The sequence below is a fragment of the Argiope bruennichi genome, chromosome 8 (genome assembly GCF_947563725.1).
Source record: "Argiope bruennichi chromosome 8, qqArgBrue1.1, whole genome shotgun sequence".
Lineage (NCBI taxonomy): Eukaryota > Metazoa > Arthropoda > Arachnida > Araneae > Araneidae > Argiope > Argiope bruennichi.
The window spans coordinates 39,401,023-39,423,559 of record NC_079158.1 but is presented as its reverse complement, the minus strand read 5'-3'; the positions used below and the strand labels follow the sequence as shown (position 1 = coordinate 39,423,559).

Sequence of the window (22,537 nt, the reverse complement as noted above, 5' to 3'; positions counted from 1 at the left end):
AGATGAACCGAAACTAAGTGCAGCGGATACTGCATATAATGGTGAAGTAGCCAAGGTTAGCGTAAAATCAACCGCTTACAACTTGAACGCAGTCGTTCAAGGAGCAGAGCTGCTAATCAAAACAATCGGGGTCGCAGCACGTCTCGTAAACGATTTAATCCTGCTGGCAAGTACTGTTTTTTTCATTATAAATTTGGAGCAAAATGTTATCCTAATAAATGTAAACAACCTTGTGAATGGAAAAATGCAAATTCGGAAAACTAGCATCAGCAGCAGACTTAACGGCGAGTTCTGCTGCGGAAGTAAATCAGGATTGCCGTAAATACCGTCTATTTGTCTTTGACAAAACAACGGGTTTGCGTTTTCTTGTGGACAGTGGAGCTGATGTTAGCATTATTCCCAATACCACAAAACAAATTTCAACTAGTGACTATAAATTATATGCTGCAAATGGAACTGAAATTGAAACATATGGAACGAAAGTATTGACCCTTGATTTGGGATTACGTCGTGAATTCCAATGGCCTTTTGTCATAGCAAATATAAAAAAAGCCAATTTTAGTAGCAGATTTCCTAAATCGTTTCCATTTGTTAGTTGACGTTAGGAATAAAACATTAATTGATGGAATAACTAACCTCTCAACTCAAGGTAAAGTTGCACCTGCCTTAAACGTCAGTGTAAATACAATGTACAGTGCCTGTAAATATTCAGATTTATTGTATTTGTACCCATCTATTACAAAACCTAATTTTATTTCTGATGTAAAGCATACCGTAAAGCACCACATCGAAACTAGGGGACCACCAGTATATTCTAAAGCAAGGCGATTAGATCCGAAGAAATTAGAAACTGCTAAACAGGAATTTAAATTTATGCTGGACAATAATATTATTCGTCCATCTAAATCAGAGTGGGCCAGTCCACTGCATATGGTCTCGAAGAAAGATGGATCTTTCCGACCATGCGGAGACTACAGAAGGTTGAATGACCAAACAATCCCAGATAGATATCCAATTCCTAGACTCGAAGAGTTTCAGCACATTTTGCCAAACAAAGTCATATTTTCTAAAATTGACCTTTTTAAGGCCTATTTTCATATTCCTGTTGCAGAGGAGGACAAGAAAAAAACAGCTATTATTACACCATTTGGACTTTACGAATTTAACAGAATGAGTTTTGGTTTGCGGAATGCTCCGGCAACATTCCAAAGATTTATTCACGAAGTATTTCGAAATTTAAACTTTGTGTTTCCTTATTTAGATGATGTATTGATTGCCTCTTCTAGTGCAGAAGAACATCGCTCACATCTCAAAATTGTTTTTCAACGCTTAAATGATTACGGGCTTCGCATAAATGTCAGCAAATCAGTTTTCGGAGTTGATTCACTAGAATTTTTGGGCTATAAAATTTCGGCTAAAGGATCAAGGCCCCTGCCTGAAAAAGTAAAGGCCATATTAGAGTATCCATTGCCAAATACCCTCCAAAAATTGCGTACATTTTTGGGTATGCTAAACTTCTATCGTCCATACATAAAAAATGCTGCTGAAACTCAAGCCCCTCTTCATGAATTTTTAAAAGGTGCCAAAAAGAAAGATCAGAGAAAAGTGCCTTGGAGTGAGGCAACTGTAAAATTATTTGAAGAATGCAAAATGGATATAGCAGAAGTTGCAATGTTGACATATCCAAATTCCGATTATCCTCTGTCTCTTCACACAGACGCATCGGATTTGGCTATAGGAGTAGTTTTGCAACAACACGAACCTGATGGGTTGAAACCTATCGCATTTTTTTCAAAAAAGTTAAATGAGGCACAAATCAATTATTCGACGTACGATCGTGAACTTTTGGCTATTTATTTGTCCGTAAAACATTTTAAGCATTATTTGGAAGGAAGAGATTTCCAAATCTTCACAGATCATAAACCTTTAGTTTTTGCTTTTAAGCAAAGGAATGACAAAGCGTCGCCAAGACAGTTGAGACATTTACAGTATATTTCTCAATTTACCACAAATATATGTCATGTAAATGGTCAGGAAAATATTGTCGCAGATACATTATCGAGAATTGCTAATGTTAACCTGCCATCTATAGACTATGATCAAATTGATGATGACGAACTGAAACAACTGCAACTTTACAGTAAATCCTCGAAATTTAAGCAGTGTCAACTTCCATCCGGAAAATCTTTATGGTGCGACACATCTACATCAAAGGTTAGACCTTTTATTCCAAAGCCTTTCCATATGCGGATGTTTCAACAAATCCATTGTTTAGCTCACCCAGGAATTCGTACAACAGTTAAAGAAATGTCATCACGATTCATTTGGTCTTCACTGAAACAGGAAGTTCGCAACTGGACACGGGCATGTCTACATTGCCAAAAAAATAAAATTTCGCGGCATACAAAATCCGAATTTGGAACTTTTAAACCGCCAGATGATCGTTTTAGTGTAATTCATATTGATTTGATTGGGCCGTATTCTCCATCGGATGGATACATCTATTGTTTGACATGCATCGATAGACACACATCTTGGATGGAAGTGGTTCCTTTACGGCAGATCACTGCTGAAGTTGTTGCACAAACTTTTTACGAATGCTGGATAACACGATTTGGAGTACCTTCTCTCGTGGTTACGGATCGGGGAACTCAGTTCACTTCAGAATTATTCAGAAAATGAGCAATCATTTGTGGTGTAAAATTACGGCATACGACGTCTTATCATCCCCAAAGTAATGGAAAGATAGAACGCCTACATCGCACGCTAAAAGCAGCCATTAGATGCCACAACTGTATTCGATGGACTGAGTCGTTGCCTACGGTTCTCATGGGTTTACGAGCTTCTCTTCGAGACGATTGTAGTTTTACAATAGCCGAAATGGTATTTAAGTTTATCAAATTACCTGGTGAATTTTTTGAAGATTCAAAAACTGTGTCAACTACAGATTCTTTTGTTGATAATCTGCGAAAACAGATGCAGTTAGTAAAACCAAGAATACCCAAGCAAAAATGTAAACAACACATTTTTGTTCCACAAGATTTAAATACAGCTACTCACGTATTTCTTAGGATCGATCGCGTAAAAAAACCCTTAGAACCGCCATATGAAGGACCCTTTTTAGTATTACAACGAACTCAAAAATTTTTCACGTTGTTAATTAGAGGTGTCATGTAAATATTTCTATTGATCGAATTAAACCAGCCTATAAGTTAACACATTTTGACATTTCTGATGCTCCATTGCCATCAACTGTTAACAGTCCTGCACCTTGTGAAAACAAAAGAAGTGGCTCAACTGAAAGGATGCAACATAAGAATACATTAAGTGATTCAATAAAGGATGACAAACTGCCGGCTTTAACCACACAAATACGTTGTGGAAGAAAAATAAAACGACCTGTGCGTTTTGCAGACAATGCCTAAAATGTTGTTCTAGTGCATTATATTCATATTCAATTTAAATGTCATTTTCAATTTTTTTTTCTAATTAGCGTAACTTCGTTACTGGCAAGGGAGTGATGTAGGAACAGGTTGTGAGTAACACATCATCGCAAGTTATTGTGGTTCACACGTAACTAAATATTATAAATAATTATTAATGTTTTGTATTTGTTTAATTGTTATAATTGTTCATGTTTGTTTTTGAAGTAATTGCATCAAAAATATTTTATATATTATTTTTGTGTTAAATGAAACTATTTTTCTGCTGTTGCATCTGGCAACGAGATTTATATTGTAAAAATAAATAGAACGAGTGAGATGCTCGCCGTTGCTTGAATTTGACGTAGTTTGTATTTTGATTTAAATTTCTTTAAAACACTTTCAGTCGTTGGTCGTAATATCCAAAAATAAGAAATGTTTATTTTATGTATCGAGCGTTTACAATCTGCACTTTAAAACGCGGAGTCATACGCCGATAAACCAATATCCCTCTGACGAATCAGTCGATCTTCTGAAGCAACTAGTCTCTAATAAATGTGAAAACACGGTGAATTTCCGTACAATGAAAATATTGTTATTAAATATATTCAAAATTTCTAACAAAAACAAAAATTTTAGTCGTTTATTTTGGTATCTATAAAAGGCAATGTATCTATAAAAGGCAAGGCTGGTAGCTAGAAACTTGAGTGGTTAGTTTGCTAGGGATCAAGCGAAGAGGTTACTCCTTGGGCTTGGCGTTAAGGAGGTCACTGTCCTCGGGGGGGGGGGGTAATTCCCAGCGTACAGGTACCGATTAGCACTAATGAAAGCGCCGATGGCTGCCTTCCCTTGTTGGGCTCTGTGGTAGGCGGTGTCGTCGGGCCTGAATCCCCACCAATGTCGTATGGGCAAGAAAAACCGTATCTCTTCAGTGGGCAACATTATCTCGAAGCCTCAAATGAACCATTTTCTTTCTAATTAAACGAGTCTTTTCATATTGTGTCCCCATTTCTTGTCGAGAAATCAATTTCTGGTAGTGTTGAAATGAGATCCACAAAGAAGCTTCGATTTGCTAGTTGAAGTTGGATCCTCCAAGCAAACTGCCAAGCTTAAATATTTGTCTAAAATTCCTTTTAAAGTTAGTCCACGCCCGACATTAAACTCCTCAAAGGGAGTTATATCTAGGGATGATGAATATTTTACGACCGGTTATTACGTAACCAATATCATAAAATCACAAATACCAATGATCAATACTTTTCAAAGAGGGGTGTGATTCAAATCCTTGATACGATCTTACTGGTGATATTTCGATTACAGGTTTTGGATCACGACAGAAAGTAACAATCGATACAATATCACTGAAATTTACCGGAGTGGTGATTTCACTGGAAAGTAACAATCGATACGATCTGTCCAATGGAAGCTCTCGAACAAAACAGAAAAGGAGAAATCTGTGAATGGATTGAAAAGTGAACGGACCGGTTAGTGGAATTATCGTATCATTGAATTGCATATCACTGAAATTTATCGGAGCGGTGACTTTACTGGAAAGTGTGAAGTCGTCGCTCCACTTCATGAGAGTAACCTTCACTTTCCGATATTCGCATTTGATGATGCAGTATTCCATACAAATCCTTTTTAATCGCTTGTGACTTTGCATATATTTCGTTTACTGCTGGCGCCATCTATTGGTAAAATATAGAACTAAAGTAAACAATTTAAAGAAATGAGATATATATTTAATTCAAATTCTTCAGAAAGTGGTTTACTCCAATAAAGAAATTAAATAAATAGTTTTGAAAAAAAATCAAATTTAAGAAGTAAGCTGAAATAGATAAATTAATTCAATCACACGTACTTAAATTAGTAAATTAAGTATTAATTACAATTAATAAATTTTATATTTAATAAGTAATTTTTAATTAATAATATGATTGAAATAACAGATATTTGAAACAAATATTTAAAAATAACAATAGCAAAATTATTTGTTATTCAAAAAATCGTGGATTATGCATCTCTACTTTTGGCGCGACGCCAGATACCATCATCCCTTCAACTTTTGTACTGATGTCGCACTACAACAAAGTAGCAGTTTTGAGCAATGTTTTTAAGTGCAAATAAAATATTCTATCAATTTTTATTTTTGTATGAGTAAGAATTTTTAAAATTTAATTCTTAGCTTTTTTGTAGGATCACAAATTAATTTTTTTCTTACTTAAAAAAAAAAACTTTTGGTGTAGTTTCGTTTTATGTGTTTATTTTTCTGCAAGTATGTGTGTAGTTAATTCAGGCCATGACTTTGCAGCTGAAAATAAAAATAAACATTAGTTGAAGGAAATTTGAAATCCACTGTGATGTTACGTAAAATAAAATGAGAAAGAATATTTATATTTAATAATATAATAAATTTAGCCAATTTGTATAAAATTATAACTCTATTTTTTGCGTTTTAATATATATATCTTATCAGAGCCTAATAGTTAATGTTTTACAATTTTGTGGATCAGTTGATCACAAGTTTTTCCTTCTCATTTCAATTTTGTAATAGTATTAGAGTCAAATACTAAATTCAGGTAACATATAATAGTACTGTAATATTTATTATTTTTATTTATGATTTAACGGTGTTAAATGATTTGATGCTTTTATGATTTAAAGCTATTAAATGAATTTGTGTTAGATTTTTATTATCGACAATATTTTTAATTTGTCGATAATAAATATGCATTAGATTATGATGAATATAATCTAATATCAGAAACAGCATTTGCAACTAATGTTGGATATTAATATATATATATATATATATAGTCATTTTCTAAATAAAATTATTTTATTGCTTATTCTTTTTAAAAATTTTTTATTTCTTAATGTTTTGTACATTTTAATATTGTGAATGTGATCAGCAATTTTTTGTGGAGATGAATACTGTTCTATGAATTTATATGTATAATGCAATTATGCAAATAAAAAATACATCTGAAAATAATAGTAAATTAATTAACACTTTTACAGTACTTTAGGGAAACAGAATGTTGTGTTTCATTTTTAAGAATATAAAGCATAATGCCCTATTCAGAATATTGACAGTTCAAGATGTATTAATCTCATCCAGGTAAATTAATCATTTATCTATATAATGTTGTACATGTTTTTAAAAAGAATGTAACAGAAACTTTAAAAAAAAAATGAACATTTTATTCTTGTGCATAATTAAGCATATTTCAATGAATTCCTAGCAGTTTTAATAAATGTGTTCCATTCTTAAAAGTGATTTAACGGATTCAGATTTTTTTTTTAAGTCACTGAAATAAATTATTTTGAAAAAAAAATTGGTTTTAAAATTTCTCAACTATTAATCATTATTTTCAATTTTATAATGTCAGAAATTCTTTATATAAATTGTCTATATTTTCAACTGCTTTAATTTTTATATTGTATGTCATTCTATTTTTTTTTTTTTTTTTTTTTGCAGGTTTTCACGTAGTTATGCTAAAGAAATTCATTGCATCAGAACATACAAACTGACAATTTCTAAGAGATTAATAGAGGAAGCAAAAAATGCCTTTAAGAAATATCAAAACTCATTTTCTAGGAAGGCAGTTAAAAACTTAAAATTATATGGAAGTACTTTTAGTTTGTGTCTGTTTTTTCCTCTGAAGTCATTAGTTGTATTATGTGAAAGTCAATCATCTCATTCAAGATTAGTTGGAGTTAATAGCATTGAAAAGTTACATCAAGAAGCCAAGTTTGACTGGAAGAGATTTTATAAAATCGTAAAAGCTGAAATTGTATACATATTATTGGCAGTGGTGGTAAGAATCTTATAAATATATTAATATAATGCTATTATAATAATGAATGATGAAACAAAGTAATTAAAAATTAATCTTTATTAAATGGTATAATAATATAATAAGTGATCAAATAATAAAAATTTGTTCTTGAGTTTCTTGTCATACTTTAGAAATTCGTAAAGCCTTTGCAAAAACAAGGGAGGGGGATCCTGTCACCTTGTTTTGTAATTGTAACCTGATATTTTTTGCTCTTTATGAAAATGGATACAAATATTAAGATAATATGAATAAATAAAATGCTATTAGATAAAAAGCCAAATACTTTAATGGATTTGCTTACTTTATTTTCCAGCTCTTCTCATTTATTAAAACTAATAAATATTTGAATGAATAATTATTATTTGGTTTCTGTATAATCATATTGACTTTATATAAATTTTCCAGGCTTTTAATCAAATTCAAGTTCTAATTTAATACTTTAAGGATTAAATGGAAAATCATTATTGACATCAAAATGTTTTTCATCTTATCAAATTTTCGATACCTGACAATGGAAAACATAAATACAGCAATTCCTAAAACTTGAAAATCATAATGAAAAAAATGCTAAACTTTATAATTTTTTTAACTGTTAAAAAACTTAAAAGTCATGTAATTTCTGTAATAGTATAGTGAAACATAAATAAATTTTTTCAATTTATTTATCTGTAATGAATCTTATTTATTTATTTATGAAAAGTGCATTTGTTGTTTCTTAATGAACTTTTTAAAATATATGCATACTGCAGTCAAACACATATATAAATGTACTATCTATTACAATAAAAACACTTATAACAATTTTCTTTGGCCTTGGCAGCAGTTGTGGTGCCATGATTCATGTTGGCCTTAAGATTTCATCTGTAATATTCATTTTCTGCTGTCACAATAATAACCATTCAGTTTACCCCAGCTGCCAAGGCAGGGCAGAGTAACTCTTTCGTAATTATTTAATCGCATTAATAATAAACTAATATTTTTTTCCTTAACTCTTTAAATTTTTGTAGCCATTTATAAAATTAAATTATCAAGTATTTAGATATATATAATCACTGCCAAGTATATGGCTGTTTTATACTGCAATATAATTAAAATTAAGAAAGTGTAAGAAGTATTTTAAATCAAAGATATCAATACGACATTACTCTATTGCAAATTTGAAACAAAAGTCTGTAATTTCATGATTTAAATTTTTTTAGAAATATTTCTTATTGTGATTTAATTATAAAAACTTGCATTGTTTCTTTTCTTTATTTTTAGAGTGCTCTGATTGTTGCATTATTAAATATTAAAATACCAATTCTTTTGGGTGATATGGTGAATGTTGTATCTTCATTTCTAAGTGATAATGGCTATGAAAAAGATGCTGCGACATTTTTTAGTGAACTGAGAGAGCCTGCCATTCAACTTGTGTATATGTATTTAGCTCAGGTAAATATGGAAACATTAGAAATAAATATTCCCTCTGTTTCAAGTAAATTAAAGGTTTAATCATAATTAGTAAAGTTATGAAAGCTTTATTTATTTTTAATGTCTGTATCACTGAATGCAGAAGGATTTTTTTTTTTTTAAAACTGCCTTTAGGAAAGCTTAAAAAAAAAAAGAAAAGTGGTATATTTTAATGCAAAGTTGTTTTAAAGCATTTCCTCTTATTTAATATTTTAATTTTGCCATTAGCTATGATGTACATTGAAACAATTTCAATGCCTCTGCAGCAAAAGGCCTGTAAAGCAAATGTCTCTAACACCTTTATCATTAATAAATTTCTGATGATGCAGCCAATTAGGGTTGCAGATAGATTGTTTAAAAAATCTTATTAACCTGGTTGCTACACAAAGAAATTTATTAAAAATACAAATTCTATGAATTAAAAATATTTGAATTACCATGAATGTCTAGAATAAATTTTTAAAATCAATATTAAATAAACTAAAGCATAAATAATATTTATAACATATGGAACTATTAATCATCAAATTAACTAGTTTTAATAAAATCTACTTGATATTTCTTACAAAATAATAATTTTTCATTTTGTATTTTAAAAATTTATTTCTTTATATTTTTTCTTAACATATGCCTTTATTTGTAAATTAGGAAATCATTAATTAATTATATTACTTTTAAAAAAATATGCAACTATAAATTTATTAAGCTTAATAGTTTAAATATTAGATTGACCATATATTAAAAGTTAGGATAATTTATATTGCCTAGGACTGCAAAATACGGAAGTCCATCCTTGATCTTTATGACGAATTGCTACTAAGTGCAAAATCTAATTCCACCAAAGGTTAACTGCATATGTGGGCTTGCTACACATTAAATTGTGGTAATGCAGAAGTTTTGAATCTCATATTTCTCTCATTTTCTAACCATTATTTTATATTGGTAGATTCATTCTTAAGTAGTTCTGATGTAATTTTAAAACAGGGTTTTAGTCTAACAAAAAGATATTTATCTTCATGTTACTTCTAAAAGTAATTCCATCTGATGATTATATTCCCAAAAGATAATGTTATTCTTCTATTTCCAAATAAATAAATAGTATATAAAATCAGGCGGATAATTATTACTGAAACATATTCAATAAAGTTTATTTTAAATAATTAATAATTTAATTGTTTTTTTTTCAGTTTCATCTGAGATTCTTGTTTATTAATTTTTTGATTATTTAGAATAAATTGTGGTTTGATTATTTAGAATAAAATCAAATCAATGAAACATTTTAAATATGGTAAAGCTATTTGAAATTAATTAAAATTTGAAAAATAAATATTAAACAAATTATTCTTTAGGCATAAAATTGAAATTTAATAATATTTTTAAAAAAATAAGTAAATATTAAATTTTTTTGAAGAATCATCATTTTTCATGTGTTCATTATTTTCATTATGAATTTTTTTTCTTTATATTTCCCTTGAAAAAAAAAATATTACTTTATAATTTCAGTCCTTGTAAGGATTGTTATTAAATAAGTACTCAATGTTTCACATTTTATTTCTTCATCTACAGTAAAAATTATTTTTTACAGAGCTTATTTACATTTGCTTATATTTCAATACTGTCTGTATCTGGTGAAAGAGTGGCTCGTAATATGAGGAAAGAACTTTTTGCCTCGGTTATTGAACAAGATATTGCTTTTTTTGATGCCCACAAAACCGGTGAAATTTCAAGCAGGTATATAGTCTTTCAATCTTATAAAAAATATTAGTGTCAAGCACATGCTATAAATTTTTTACATTACATTTATTTTATATTATCACAATTTTCACTTATATTTACTTAAATTTTCCATTATATATATTTTAATGCAAGATTGATAGGCAATCATATAGAGGGAAAAAAGCTTCAAAGCTTTATTCTGGTATTATTCCACATACAGTCATGAAAATCAAAATCATTTGATAGGAATCAACTTATTCTTAAATATTTTTTAGTTAAAAATTTCAGAAGATATCTTCTATATATTGAAATAAGGAAAAATTTTTTAAAATTTCAAATGGTAACACACATTTTTCTCACTAAATTTCGAAACTAGATCAAATCTTATACATGGAAACCAAATTTCATTAGTCCATATCTGTTTGTTTAGAAATTATGAATTAATGAAATTTTGAGCCTCTAATGTTAAAATATGAACTTTAATTTATGTCTTGAAAAATAATATAGATATTGACCTCAAATTTTTTTGTTATAGAAATGTAAGGCATTCTACATAATTTGCATGCATATTTATACTTACAAAATAATTCTTAACATACAATATTTTTCAAAATTAGAATTTAAAATTTTTTAAATGGCAACATATTTAAATTTGGATATAAATCAATCAATAAGGCCATTTTATTTGGCCATGTAAAATATCAGCTCATTCCTAAGAGCAATTTTTTTTTGTTGAGTTAAGTTTTTTGTAATGTGTCTAAAACAATGACTTTAAGAATGCATTCACGAATTGCTGACATCTTTTATTTGGCACTCAAATGCTACTGTTCATGGGTTTCTTGCTTCACAAACTATCCCCCCCCTCCTCATTGTAATGTGAGAACATATAAAGAATTTCACTGGCTGCTTAAAATATCAAATAAAAATAATAAAAAATCTCTTTCCGGTACCATAGTATTTTATCAATGGTCGAAATTATTTTTCTCTGTTGGTGGAGAATTTCTGTACTTTTAGCAACCTATAATTTTTACTTGTTGCTCATAGAATGGTACTTACAGAATATAAGAAGCCAATGACAAATGATATTTTTTTCAGATAAAGACATTGTAAGATTATAACTAATTTGGATTCAAAAATATTTTAATTTTATTCATGTGTGAAAAGGAACAATTTCATATAATAGTAATAATTTGTGAAGTATTGGTTAGTATTTTAATTAACATTATTTTTGTTAGCATAAATTTATGCTTTTTTTTTTTTTTTACTTTGTAGTTTAATGAAAGACAGAAGTGGAGCAAATAGAATTTTAGTTAAATGTTGAAATAAAAAAGTTAATCTAGCTAAATGTTAAAAAAAAATTAAAACTGTAAAAAAAGTTTTGAAAGAATTTCTTTTGATATATATTGCAAAATAATTCATAAAATATTGATTGAAATTCGTTTTTAAGATTATTTTTTAGATACAATTTTATGCTTTCAGAGTAGACAGGAGATTTTAAATGACTTTTGAAATAATTTCAGTTATTCTGTATTTTATTTCAATTGCATTAACAATCATGATTCCTCAAATGATTATATTTAAGTGAATTAAAGCACTTTTCTGAAATCCTCTTGAAAAGAATTTAAAATTTTTAAGAATGAATGTGAAAATTAAACCTACATCTATTCTTAAAATTTTAAATACAATTGTTATTTTTGATAAATTACATTCAGATGTATTATTTTAATTTTAATTTTTAATTTTTTTATTATTCCATTTATAAATTTAGTTGATAAAATTCCATTAATTTTTCTATGATAATTTAATTCATTTTGTTGTATTTAATCAAAAAGGCTGTATTATATATTTCAATTATTAAGCTGATTATTTCCTAAAGACATCCTACCTGGAATAATTATTCTCATAGTTATATATAATTATATCTATAATTAAATATATTATAGTTATTCTTATAATTATACCTGCTTTTTTATTGCTATTCTTAACACAAGCAGCAAAATGCATGATGAATAATAGTTAAGAAAGTCTTAAAATAATGAAAATGAAGATTTGTAGAATAAATGAGTGAACATTTAGAATGTTTTACAATTTGCTTTCCATGTCTGTAAAACACAAATATCCTGTATACATATTTTCATGTAGTGAAATTTTGTTATATCATAATCCAAAAGCATTTGTTTAGAACACAAAATTGCTGGTGCAGCATGGAAGAAAACTTTTTTTTTTAATCCATGCATGAAATGCACCTTTCTTTGTATGCTCATAATAGAAAGTAATATATCATTTCATGTCTATTTGTAAGTGGTAAATAATGACAATAGAAATAGTATTTGCTGATAAATGCATGACAACAGTTTGAAAATTATTAAAATATGTTCATTTTTCTCTCTATCGATTTTGACACCAAAATTGATACTTTTTTCAAATAATAAAGAAATATATTCAATTTTTTTCCATTTTGGTGCTTTGCGTATTGTTATGATTAATTTCCAGGTTTACTTTAGACAAAACTTTCAATGCTTTTGATTATTTTTTTGCAAAAAAGAATAAAGTTTCTACCAGAAGTTTTCACTGCAAATATTTTGTCTTGAATCAGGTTGTAATTGATTGTAAAATATAGATTGTAACTAAAGATAGCACAATGCCTAAGATGCCATATTAGCCATAATTTGTACTCCAGTTATTTTTCCATGAAGAATTTATTCCTGACTTAAAAAAAAAAGATGTTCTCATAGGAAATTTCGGAATTCAAAATTAAATATGTCAACTGTCCTTTACGAACTTTTTGAGTATAGATCTTTTAATATATATTGCTACATTTAAAATGGAATTTCTAGTTTTCATATGCAATGAATGACTGTAGAATAAAGCTGAATGTGTCCTTTATTTTACTTCCATAATTACTTTACAGGAAAATGCTTTTAAAACTTGTTCTGTAATTTATTGCATCCTTGTTATTGAATGATTTACTTTGTGATTAATTAAAATTTTTAAATTATTTCGTAGATTAACCAATGATGTACAAGAGTTTAAAAGTTGTTACAAGCTTTGCATTTCTCAAGGGTTACGAAGCATTGCCCAGGTATTACTTTAGTTATAACATCGTGGAGTTGAAGATTTTAAGCATTTGATTATTTACATTTATTTAATAAGTCTTCAACTGTATTGTTATAAATTTTGGAAATTATGAATATGCTATAAAATGTTTAAATAATAATAAAATACTTTTGAGGAGTAAATTTAAACTTGAAATAAAAAGATCTTTTATTATTAATTAATATTGAATGAATGCATTTCTATTAGTGCATAGAAGAATCAAAAGGCTTTTTGTTTGTTTGATTTTTGTTTTCTTTTTAAATTGGACATTTTGCTAAAAGTGTTTAGTGCTTTACTTTCCAAAAATGTATTAAGTTTTAGGTTCACTTAGGTCCTTTTCTGCTATAATCTGAATTAATTTCAAACCAAAATGACAAATTTGCCTTTCCAATATAATTATTATGTATATTTAGGATTGAAGTTGTGACAATTGATCAATGGCCTTTAGAATATATACTGAAATCTGTATTTCAAAAATGTCTTACAAAAAACATTTATATTCCTTCATTTCCAGAATGAAATGGTATTTTTGTTATTTGAAAAACATGCATATTTCATTAATTATTCTCATGACAGAATAATTTTTAACTTTTCGTCACATATTTCAGTAATATTTTAAATTAATATTATGAATATATACCAGTTTAAGAAATATTTTGCTATCAATGTTTATTTCACGAAAACAGGTAGTGAAACAGTGATTTTTATTCCAGATTAGTTATCGCATTTGCTTGGATGATGGATTAAGTTACGCGAGTGATATAGATTTTAAGTTTTTGAGAATTATAACAATATTAGTTTAAATAATTTACTCTTTTTTATTGATTAAATTATTCTCTGTGTTTTTAAAGTATTAGCATTAATATTTATATAATTTGCCTCTATAATTTATTGTCCAAATCTATTTTTTATAGAATATTTCTGAAATGTTTTAGAACATTTTCAACACCTGATGCCCATCTAAAATAATAAATATTGTATTTTTTGTTTAATGCTTATAAAATAATTTAAAAATATGACTTTGGGAATGAAAGCATTTCAGAGAAATTAAGATTGAATAAGGCTATAAAATAATGCTTTTAAACTTTGTAATTGTGCAATTCTTTTTTTAAATAAAGAATTAAGAAAGATTTTTAGTGATGACTTAGTTTTAGATGTAACAGACTGTGAAGCAAAATAATTAAATTAAAAAAACATTTTATATAAAATTAGTCTTATATTTTATTGATTTTATTTGCATTTATTAAGTTTTTATCTCTATTTAGACTGCTGGCTGCATAGTGTCTTTGTATTTAATATCGCCAAAAATGACTGGACTTATGGTTTGTGTCGTTCCTGTCATTGTCTTGGCAGGTACTTGCATTGGAAAGACCTTAAGGAATATGTCAAAATATGCCCAATCTCAGGTTAGCGAATTATAATCTGTTATAATTGTATAAGTAAAATAATAAAAAGTTTAAATTGTTGAATTTTATGTTGTATTATAATCCTTACTTCCTTTGCTTTATTTTTAAATATTTTTAGTAATATTTTTATTTATCAAGAAGATTTTTTTTTTATTCACAGGCTATATCTTATTTGCTTCTATCTTTTCTAACTAGACCTTTTGATTTTAATATATATATATATATTGGCTGGATACTATCTGTTATACTTGATGCAAAAATCACTCAAAATATTTTACGAAACAGACCACTGGATCTAAAATTTATTAATAAGATTATTTCTTGAGTTTATAAATTTTTACTGCGAAAGGTTTTTCAAAAATTTTATTAGATTGTTAAATTAAAAATTAATTGAATTTAGATTTTTCTTTTGATGCATAGTACTGTGTAAAAAATTTTTTTATACCATCATAAAAAATTCTTTTTATCTTTTCATTGATATGTATTTTATTTTTTATGTAATTTGCTACTTATTTATTATTATTTATTGAATTTCTCTATCTATTGAAATCTGCCTTAAGGCAATTTGAAATGTTATCATTACTATGCAGTTAAGTGTAGATTTTTTTATAATTGTAAGACAGATGATTGAAAAAAAAATTACCATGCTTTTATAACTTTGGATTAGAGCTTTGAATTTCCTTTACTTTTTTTAAATATAATTATCTATGCTAATGTTCCATTTAATTATATTAATTATATATTCTATTTAATTATATTCAGTAATTCATCCCTCAGTGAGCACTTGCAGCATCACTAAACATTTACTTTCTGTGAAATACATAACTTTATATGAATCGTTTTTTAACACTTATTTTACATAACTTTTCACAAATTGTATTTCTTCTTAAATTATAGAGTTGTACTTTTTTGAATTCTAAACAAGTTTTTGAGAATATATATAATCATATTGGAAAGAAATTTTGACATTTAAATTCTTTATAAAAAGGAATAAAAGCTCGATTGCTTTGAATAAATTTTAAATATTTCTTAGAATCATTTTTCTAGTTCTTATTATTCAGAACAACGGATTTTGAAACTTGTGTTAATTGATATAATCTCTTACATTTGTTATTTTGTATATTTTAAATTCACTATATCCTATCCTTTACTTTGACTCAATGTATTGCTATTGCTATTTACTAAATAATAGAAGAATTTTAAATACTTTTTATATATTTAAAAGTGCATTTTAAAGAAAATTTAAATAAATTTTTTTGAGTATCAAAAATAAATAACTTTATTGTTAATTTAAATTTTCACATTGTTTGATTTATTTCAACTTATTCATACCTGAATATTTTTATATATGTAACAGAAACAAACTATTTTCACAAAATATTATTACAGATTGCACAGGCATCTGCTGTTGCTGATGAGGCTATTGGCAATATAAAAACAGTACGTTCTTTTGCGATGGAAGAATCAGAGAAAAAGTAATGAGCTCTACTATATTCATTTCTGGAATAAAATATATACCAATTACAAAAGGAAACAACAAAAACTGATTTTCTAATCATTTTATTTCAATATTTTATAGACTGTATAATGATCAGGTTGAATTAATTCAGAAAATAAATAGTAAACTAGGTATTGGAATTGGAATATTTCAAGGTCTAGCAAATTTAGCCCTTAATGGTAAGTGATTTATATTTTGCACTTGTTTCCAACATTTTAATTAAATTTTCCCAAATTTAAGTTCATTAATAGGCTATCCACCTGAATACTATATTCATCCTAACATTGTTGACAATTTGCTTAATTCATTGCTATAATGAAATGCTTTGAAATATTTCCCATATCTGATGCTTCAAATATTTTGACACCTGCTTTAAAATGTTTACAGTCTACATTTGTGGAGCAAATTTCCTTCATAAAACTGTTCACAAAACATATATTTTAGATTAAAACAAAAGGAATAGTCACAATAAAAATGTTTTTTAAATTAAATTTTTTTATGTCATGAAATTAATTATTTTCTCACACTACCTGATGGCATTAGTCACATAGAATCGAAGCTTTATCAAAAATTATTAAAACAATATATTTTCATTCGAGAAAATGCAAGAGTTAAATATTTTAGAACTACCATATTAGGAAGTTATTGAAAATGACAATTTAAATAAAATTCTAAATTTGGAAGGCATATAAACATTTTTCAAAGATGAACAAAAACTTGCCATTGACACTTTTGAAATGAATGAATGTTATTCTTCTAAAATCGTTTTCTGTTTGATAGCTATTTTGTTTTGGTGATAAATTTGATTCTATTATGGATGACTTAACCATGGTTATTATAAGGAAATTCTTGACCATGGTTAAAATAAGAAAAAATGTGAAAAATAAGCAGAATTGTAGTTGGAAGATAAAATATTAACTTTTTAAAATCTGTTTTCTTATATTAAGCATGGAAATATTTGCAAATACATTTGTTATAGACTGAAATTTGAATTGTTTATTTCATAATGAACACCAAATCTAACAAAAATTTGTTTTTAAGTGATAATGATGTACTATAATTTTGAAAATTTATATTCATGATTGATTCATATAAAAGAACAATGCCCTTATAATAGAAAATGTTATCTGAAATAAATGTTATTGTCAGACTTTCATAACTTTAAGCAAAAATAAATTGTAATGAAAGTTTATTATTATTTTTTGGATTTAGTTATATATTGAATTCATAGGTTTTATCTTTAAAAAGGTATTGTATTAGGAGTTTTATGTGTTGGAGGATCTTTAATGTGTACAGCTGAAATGACACCTGGAAGTATGATGGCTTTTCTTGTTGCAACTCAGACAATACAAAAGTAAGATTATATATAATAATATTTAGTGTGTTGTTCTTGTTTTTAGAAAAAAGAAACTGAAATTTTATTTTAATGTGCCTTTCTAAATGAATATACTAAAAAGAATATTTTTAACTGTGTTAGTTCAAGCAAAAAGTTAGTGAAGTTACTCTAAGTCACTTTCACTTATTCTTATTTCTCATATATGGGATATTTTGAATATTTTTAATCATTTGGGTACATATTTGTTTATGATTAGAGGGCTGCAAATTTTCTCGTTTTTAGAACTAGAAAACATTATTAATACATTATCTTTGCGAGATTGAGTATGAACAGGATGTCATCCTTTTATTTGAATAGGTTTCTTTATTAAGGATTTCAATCAAGACTGTATACATTTTTATCTTTATTAGATGAATATGAAAATTTAGCACAGATATTATTATCTAACTTATATATCTAACTTAATATTTATTTGAACAATGAAATCAAATTTGCTTACTCTTTTATAAATTGCTGTTTCTTAAGGGAAAGAATTTTTTGGATTTAGTTTAGATTATTTTTTTTAATCATTTAAAAGCTTTTTACTCATTAATGTACAGTATTGGATTTACAGTAGTTAATTGGATTATGATTCATTCTGAAGCTATCTTGAGAACATTTTAGGAGAGTCATCTTGATAATTTGAGCCAAGAGGAGTAAATTTAAGCCTAACTCCTGCTCCCAAATTTTTACATTATATTTGTAGAAAAATATTTGATAAGGATGGATTTTGACTTGTACCAGGTACATGATGTCTTTTGAACAAGCAACTCTCTGATTACAAAGCTCAGATTGTGACTGTGGTAGAGTTTTATATTGATGGCAAATTACTTTTTGGCTGATTATTTTCTGCTATAAAATCAGAAAAACTATTAACTATTTTAAAATTTATTATTCAAAAATCACATAAGTTTAAATTTATTTAGTTACAAAATTCATTTTTAAACTTATTGCTGAACTATATATTTTAGATCCTTTATGCATCTCTCTTTATTATTTGGACAGTTTGTTAAAGGATTATAATTTTTTTATATTGATGGCAAATTACTTTTTGGATGATTATTTGTTGCTATAATATCAGAAAAAAAAACATTAAATATTTTTAAATTTAATATTCCATAATCACATAATTATACTAGATTTATATAGTTACAAAATTCATTTTTAAATCAAAATTCCTAATGCTTAACTGTACATTTTAGATCCCTTGCACATCTGTCTTTATTATTTGGGCAGTTTGTTAGAGGATTAGCTGCAGGAGCTAGAATATTCCAAGTAAATAAATTTTTCCTTTAATTTGTTGTTAATCCATTTACCAATATAATAACAATAATAAACTAATTTAAATATTTTCTTTTTAGTACATGAATTTGACCCCAGAAATACCTTTAAAAGGAGGTAAAATTTTGACTGATAGTGATCTTCATGGTGAAGTAAAGTTTGTCAATGTCACTTTTTCATATCCATCACGTCCAGATCAGGTATGTGCAACCACTGAATCTAAAATCATTGAATTAGTAAAAAGTACATATATTCATTAATATATTTTTTCACTTTTAGGTTGTTTTGAAAAATTTTAATCTCACATTGCCCCCTAGAAAAATGGTTGCCTTATGTGGGCTCTCAGGTGGAGGTATGTATTCAGACATATTTTGTATTCTGTTTTTTGATTAACGAGGGCTATGGAACTCTATATTCCTTGCTCTTTTACTCCAGGCAAATCTACTGTTGCTACATTGCTAGAAAGATTTTATGATATTGAAAATGGAAGTATAACTATTGATGGCTGTGATATTAAATCATTAGATCCAAGTTGGCTTCGTGGAAATGTAATTGGTTATATTGATCAGGTTGGTTTTAGAATCTAAATTATTATTATTTTTGTTTGTACAATCATTTTAAATCAAACTAAATTTGTTCTAAGATATTTTTGTTACCCCACATATTTTATTAATCATTTGATATTAATTTTTCAGGAGCCTGTACTTTTTGCTACATCAGTCATGGAAAATATCAGGTACGGTAGACCTGATGCTTCTGATGCAGAGGTAATTTTGAAAATAAATAAATGATGTTAAATAGAATATAATTGAAATTAATAAAAATATTAAAAGTTTTTAATAAAGTAAATTTTTAACTGAGCTTATGTGTTTCTGTTTATTGAATATTTTTCAGATTCAGAATTAACTGGGAGCTCTTATGTAGTAATTCATTTAATACATTATAAATGCCTGAGTCATAATAAACTATTTATCTAATAATAACCAAGGAAGTTTGAGATTGTTAAATGGTTTAATTCTATTTTATTTATTGTAAAACACTTTTTAGTTTTATTCTAACTTGATTTTCTATGTTAATATTTAATTTATAAAAGCATATAAAATATATGGATATTGTTTAATTTTTTAATTTCATGTTTGGTAAAAAAGGAAACACCATTTGAATTTGTCTTATTTTACATATATATTATCAACCTTTTTCTTTCTTTCTTTTTGACGTTACAATATAGGTTACTATGATATGTTTGTTGCTAAGTATAACATGGTTTTCCCCCCCAATTTTGCTTTAAAATTTTCTTTAGGTACAGACTGCATTGTTATATTTTGAATACTTTGATGTACAAAGAAAAAAAAATGTAAATGAATTGTTTCTTTTCTTTTTTTTTTTAGGTAATGGAGGCAGCTAAATTAGCCAATGCACATGAATTTATTTGCAATTTTAATGATGGATATGACACTGTCCTTGGAGAACGAGGTGCTACTGTATCTGGAGGTCAGAAGCAAAGAATAGCTATTGCAAGAGCTTTGCTTAAGGATCCGAAAATTCTTATTCTGGATGAAGCAACAAGGTATGATACAAATTCATTGCTTTATGTAACTCAATGTTTAAATATTTAAATGTATCACATTGTGCAAAATTGATTTATAAGCATAATCATTGTCCTTGTCTTTCCATTATTAATAGACCACTTTCATAAATAATGAAATGAGTTGAAATAATATTTTTTTAATGTTTCATTTTATTTCTATTTGGATTTTAAAATTTTTTATTAAAATTTCTATTTTACAAGACTTGCCAATAAACAGACAAGATTTGGAATTCAGACAGATATTGAGATTCGATTATTCTGAAATTGTTCCAGGATGTGGGAAAATGATAAATTTATGAGGGATTTTGCACGTGATAACTGGAAATAAATTTTCATTTTTAAAAAAATATAATTTATTCCCACTTGAAATATTATACAACAAAACATTTCCTTCCTTTTCATGAATGTTGAAAGAGGGGAAGATAGTTTGATGTACAATCTTTATTTATTAAAAAAAATATTTATATGATACACATTTTTATCAAGTTTCATGAGCTCTTTCTGCTTAACTTTCATTCAACATCTGATCTTTTTATTTCATTAGTATATTGATTTTAAGAACAGTGTTTTCATGAATATAAATTATTAAATGGAATATTTACTTTCCTTGCTTAATTTCATTTAAAATAATGCTATATTTTAATAATCATTCATTTTTTAGTGCTCTTGATGTTGAATCAGAAAAAGCTGTCCAAGAAGCTTTAGATTATGCGATTAAAGGTATTTCTTCTTCTTTTTTTTTATAAAAGCTTGTTCATTTCAAAGTTTTCCATTATGTGAATACATTTTGGTTAAAAGTTTTATATATGGATTGTGAGGGACTATAATTTAGTCTATTTGTAGAATCAATTTCTTAATATTAATATATTTTAATGATGGTTTTTAAATAAATGAGATCATTTTATGTCTTTATTGAGGATAAAAATAGTGGAAAATAAAATAAAAACATCAATAGATAGTAAAAAAGATTTTTTTAAATGAGTACGAGTATGTGAATTTATATAATTGGCCATTGTTTCTTTCCCCTTTAGATTTATTATGGATATAACAATAAAATGTTGTCATTATGCAAGTTTATTGGTTTTGTTATGGTGTTCAATAAAATTATATTTTTCATCCGTTTAAAATATTTTGTTGCTGCAATTAAAACCTAGTTAAACTTGCACCATATTTCTACATTAGCTTATAATTATTGTGTTATGTCAAATTTATTTCATAAATAGATATATAGGCTATTTAGTTTATCCTGCATCAACCAATAGTCCACACTGTGATTAATATTTATAATCCTGACTTTTTGCTACCATTTAGGATTTCCAAAACCCCGTAAAATAATAGCTGTTAGTCAGCCAATAACAGAATTAAGTAATAGTAATAAAAAGACTAGGCAATGTAAGTATTTTAAAAGGATGGGAATAATTTTTTTAAAAAACTGTTGTCTTTAAGGGTAAATAAATTTCATTTAATAGTTAATATTAACTTTGAAAATATAATTGTATTAAACTAAAATTAAAAACTAAATTATTATTTTGTATTATGTTTAGGGAGAACTGTTCTGGTAATTGCTCATCGCCTCAGTACAATTCAGAATGCTGATATGATTGCTGTTGTGAAAGGAGGAGTAATTGTTGAGGTATTTTTTTTTATTTTTCATTTTATCATACATATATAAATACTTGAAGAATATTAATATTTATATATATATATTTATTTACAGATAGGAAACCATTCAACTCTTAGTAAGAAAAAAGGTGTATACTGGAATCTCATTAAACAACAGCAAGCTAATGATGATGAAAATATGTCTGAGAGAAAAAGTGGATAACTGTGATTGCAGAATATTATTAAATTATTTAGTAAATTA

At 26.8% G+C, this 22,537-nt stretch overlaps 1 protein-coding gene across 3 annotated transcripts; it reads left to right on the top strand.

Annotated features, from left to right (window-relative positions):
• The first annotated feature begins 5,681 nt into the window (after window positions 1–5,681).
• Window positions 5,682–22,537, top strand: LOC129981585 (mitochondrial potassium channel ATP-binding subunit-like). Of its 3 annotated transcripts, none has more exons than XM_056092485.1 (19): window positions 5,682–5,697; window positions 6,444–6,543; window positions 6,904–7,243; window positions 8,525–8,695; window positions 10,299–10,444; window positions 13,436–13,511; window positions 14,791–14,931; window positions 16,321–16,406; window positions 16,511–16,608; window positions 17,678–17,783; window positions 19,007–19,079; window positions 19,166–19,285; window positions 19,365–19,437; window positions 19,521–19,654; window positions 19,781–19,852; window positions 20,474–20,652; window positions 21,335–21,393; window positions 22,218–22,306; window positions 22,391–22,537. In XM_056092485.1, the coding sequence occupies exons 2-19, from the start codon at window positions 6,461–6,463 to the stop codon at window positions 22,496–22,498; spliced, it is 2,154 nt and encodes a 717-aa protein (XP_055948460.1). In that variant the 5' UTR covers window positions 5,682–5,697; window positions 6,444–6,460; the 3' UTR covers window positions 22,499–22,537. The 3 variants fall into 3 exon arrangements, with proteins under 3 accessions (XP_055948460.1, XP_055948459.1, XP_055948461.1); XM_056092484.1 differs by lacking the exon at window positions 5,682–5,697 and adding an exon at window positions 5,711–6,001; XM_056092486.1 differs by lacking the exons at window positions 5,682–5,697; window positions 6,444–6,543; window positions 6,904–7,243 and adding an exon at window positions 9,482–9,596 and having other exon boundaries at window positions 8,568–8,695.